The 4,305-nt window shown below is 53.6% G+C and overlaps 1 protein-coding gene across 1 annotated transcript in view; it reads left to right on the forward strand.

Annotated features, from left to right (window-relative positions):
• GREB1 (growth regulation by estrogen in breast cancer 1) overlaps nt 1–4,305 on the forward strand; it is a 77,992-nt gene that overhangs the window by 30,059 nt on the left and 43,628 nt on the right. The window contains exons 16-17 of the mRNA XM_023533605.1: nt 970–1,106; nt 3,639–4,048. Of these exons, the coding sequence (XP_023389373.1) occupies nt 970–1,106; nt 3,639–4,048 (547 nt within the window). The remainder of the gene's footprint in view (nt 1–969; nt 1,107–3,638; nt 4,049–4,305) is intronic.

Genomic DNA, 4,305 nt, shown 5'->3' on the forward strand with positions numbered 1-4,305 from the left:
GGCGAGTTGTCAGTTTGTCACCTCTCATTTCTCATCAAAGTAGGTCATGACGATTCTGGTGATTTGAGAATTCTGGGTGGTTGGTGTCTAATTAGTGACACAAGCAATAAACGAACATCCATTCCTGGACCTCTTTGTCTCAGAGTCAGCTGAGGAACTTTCGAAGATGCTCGGCTCCCTCCGGTCCAGGTTCAGAGTCAGTGGCAGCCAGGACACTTGCTTGCGTAGGGCTCACCATGGGCTGGGTTGGCGCTGTCCTAAGTGCTTCATCACATGAATGCATATAAGAGGCAGGTATGAGGATGACTTCTGATTTACACGTGGGGAAAGTGAAGCCGACGGGGTTGAGCCACTGCCTAAGCCATGCGGCTGGGGAGGGGAAGAGCCAGGACGTGACCCAGTCCACTGGCTCCGTGGCCCACGTACTTAACCACTGCGCCGCCGTCTGAGGAGGAAGCCCAGGTTTTTGTGATGTTAACGGCCTCCCCGACTTTGCTATGCTCTGAAGTTTGAGAAGCTCAGATGTTAGACTGGGAGGAATTTTATGTTGATGTAAATAAAATTGGTTAGATAAATTTATTTTTTTCTCTTAACTTTAACAGCAGCTGAATGCAAGGTAGTTGATTTGCCTGTTCCTAAAACCAGGTTAAAATTGTTGGAAAGAAGCAGTTTTAACAAAGAAAGTTGCATGTTAAAAAAAATGATAAGGCTGGCTTTCTTCTTGGTGACCATGCTAGGGTCAATGAATGGCAAAGTCTTGACTGAGGGGGATGCGCCGTCCTTTAACTACGAGTGCTCTGCGCTCTGGGTCTTCCAAGGATAGAGATGAACAAAATGCCATCCAAAGGGACCGCAGAGTCGGCACAATGTAGCTCAAGATGCCCGCCCAGATCATCGTTGTGCCTAGAACGTGACGCTCTCGGTCCCTGAAAATTTGATGCTTGAGTGACCTATGCTCCTCTCTTTTAGGGAGTGGACTTATATCCTGAGAACAAGAAGTACTTTGGGTTGTCGGAGTTCATCGAGTCCACTCTTTCAGGACACAGCCTCCCGTTGCTAAGATATGACAGCTCCTTTGAGGCCATGGTCACCGCGTTGGGAAAAAGGTACCCGTCTGTCTTTGAAGTTACTAAAAACGCTTGGTCGTCAAGTGCAAGTTGCGGTGCGTGCAGCCAGAGGATTCTAGGAAGGGATCCCCCTCCTTCCCTTTTGGATGACTCAGTCTCTCCATTAAAGGGGCCCTGGTTTATTTCTCGTCCTGCGTTTTGGGACACTGATATCTCTGTCGTGCTGTCGCTCCAGAAAATTTTAGAGATGAGTAGAAATATACTGGGATGTGGGATTGAGAGTTTAAGATGGAAAGGCGGCAAAATGGAAGGTAAGATACCGAAAAGTGTAAAGAGAGAGAGAGACGATCTGGTTCGGCTGAATGTTGTATTTCCTCTGCGCGTCATCTGTCGAGTGCTTATTTTGTGCCGTTCACAGTTCCAAGAGCCTACTTTCATGATCTTATTTATTATTTAGTCCTCACCACCTCTCTGAGCCACTTCCTACTTATTATTATCCCCATTTTGCAAATGAAGTAAGGGTCAGAGAGACCCCACGACTCCGGGCCACACGCCTCGCGGATGACACCTGGGTGCGAATGCAGAGTCGGTCCAACTCAACTGCTTTTCCTGTGACCCTGTAACCCTGTCACAGGCAGAGCTGGGAGGTAGGTACAGACGAGGAAACCGAGGCCCTGGGAGGTTAAGTAGTTGCCGACATCACGCAGTTTGTGTCGTAAAGCCAGGTGAATCTCACAGACTGTCGAATGCGAAACCAAACGAGTGGGCTGTGCCGCGGCTTCTCACAGCACCTCGTCTTTCCCGCTTGCTGACGACGGGGTTAAATGAGACACGGCTTCTCACACTGTGCTCCGAAGGATGCCGGATACTAACAGCTGTTTGCCAAAAGGGGTTCCATGGTCAGATGTGTTTGAGAAACTTTAACAGAAAGATTTCTCTTCCAAGAACGTCCTCAGAGCCTTCCGTGCACCACGCAGGCCGTAACTCTCGAGACGGCCAGCGTGTCCTGCATCTTCAGTATCTCACGGGATTACCGTTCCCTGGAACACCCTCTGAGAAATGAAATCCCTTCGATTTGATAGATACCTTTTGGCTCTTTGATTCTGATGGTGATGCATCAAGCTACTTCTCCAACTCGCGGATTGGCAGCTGAGTGCTCATGAACTTGCGAGGGAAGAGGTCCTTTAAGAGTCGACTCTGGGGCTATGAGAGGTGGCCTTTGCTCTGCGATGCCCTCTGTCTGCCCCCAGCCTCCCCTCCGGCAGCGAGTATGTGTCGAGCCCTGAGTGACTGTAACGTGGGGCCAGTACTCCGCTGTCCTTTGAGCAGAGTCAGGTGTAGGCGCTTCCCACCACGTCTAAGGTGGAGAGGAGAGTGTGCTTCTGCCTGAGTGACATCCTGCCCCTCATGCCTCATAGAAGGTGACAAGGGGCCACCATAGTTGGGGCAGTAACACAGAGCAGGGAGACAATGTATTCTCCATGCTGCCCTCTTTCTTTCTTCCTGGGCCCCACTTGGCCAGTGCACCAGGGACAAGGCAAAGCAGTCCTTGGGCCTCTGAGTCTGCAGACGAGTTATGCCTCCAGAGACCGCATTGCTCATGGCAGCTTGCTAAGCTAACTGTCCAGGTTATAGAACCCACAAAAACGCTGAAGCGCTGAGGAGAAAGAGCGAAGGAAAGGAGCACGGTCCTGGGCAGGACACCTCGGCGTGCTGCCCGGGGGACTCACGGGGTGGCACGGCCGTGGTGCAGTTCCTGACTTTGTAGGTCAAGACACGTCTTTATCTTTGCTCTAAAAGGCACTGAGCAGGGGACTCGTTCCAGCCACATAGACTCACGAGAGCGTCGCACATGAACCGGATGTCCCCTTGTCTGTTGCTACTGAGAAACACAGTACCCCAGGTGCTCTGTGTCAATCTGACATATGGGTCAGGGCTGTCCCAGCCGTGCATTTGGTCATGTGGTCGTGGGAGGGGTCGCTGCCTTTGTGGGGAGACGCAGATGGCAGCCATGGCTTCTAAAGCAAAACACTGGAGTTGCCAGTTTGACTGGTGCGCTCTGATGCGTACCTCACGGTCAAGTTAAATCACATTTAGTAACATTTCTATTGCCTCACCTGCACTTGAAGTGAATGCACTGCTGTGCCTTTAAGACAGTCTCCCACATCTGGGGTGCATGGTACGCTGGTGGTTCTCCTGTTAATAGTGGGGACCTGAGGCCCATCACCCACCTTGGGAAACTATCAATCAAGCCGGTGATAGACTGAGTAGGCATTTATTTTATTCATGCATCTGTTCGTTCATTGAACACATATGTACTGAGCAGGCAGGGCGACGACGAGCCTCTCCTTTTGTTTCCTAGCTGGAGGGGACGAAGCAGCTTACGATTGGCCTTGCGAGGAAGGCTTCTCTTCCAGGTTCCAAACAGCCAGCTCCGAAAGGGAGCACAGCTCGTCTGTCGTCTGGGCATTGCCCGTGCCCAGAACAGCGGGCGTCTCGGGCGCTCGGGCGCCTGGACGGCCTGGAGGCCGGCGGGGCCGGGCTCACGGCCGCGCTCTCTGTTCGTTGCAGGTTCCCCCGCCTGCACAGTGCGGTCATCAGGACCTTTGTTCTCGTGCAGCACTACGCGGCCGCCATGATGGCCGTGAGCGGCCTGTCGCAGATGAAGAGCTACACGTCGGTGGAGACGCTGGAGATCACCCAGAACCTCATCAACTCCCCGAAGCAGTGCCCCTGCGGCCACGGGCTCATGGTGCTGCTGCGGGTGCCCTGCTCGCCGCTGGCGGCCGTGGCCTACGAGCGGCTGGCCCACGTGCGGGCGCGCCTGGCGCTGGACCGGCACTTCGAGATCATCCTAGGCGACCCCAGCTCCAGCATCACTGTGGGGAAGCACTTCGTGAAGCAGCTCAAGGTGGGCGCTCAGCCCAGGGACAGGAGGCGCGATCGGCGCCATATCCCCACCCGGATCTTTCAGTCCAGAGGTGCCGAATGATAGATAGAGGCGGCCCCCTCGCGGCTCCCACAAACACACTGTCTCGCAGTTTCAAACTCCTGGGCTGTAGCATGCTTGTCTTTCTTCAGGGGGCGCATTTCTTCTCGTCTGTCGTCTAGCTCATGCCTGTCGGCCGCGAGACTCAGCTCATTGTCTTTGCCTCTTTCCGGAAGCCGCCCCCCTCCCAACTTGGGGTTCTCCCCTACACCACTGGGGTCATCTGTCATCTGGCTCTTCCCCAAGGCG

The sequence above is a fragment of the Pteropus vampyrus genome, unplaced genomic scaffold (genome assembly GCF_000151845.1).
Source record: "Pteropus vampyrus isolate Shadow unplaced genomic scaffold, Pvam_2.0 Scaffold105, whole genome shotgun sequence".
Lineage (NCBI taxonomy): Eukaryota > Metazoa > Chordata > Mammalia > Chiroptera > Pteropodidae > Pteropus > Pteropus vampyrus.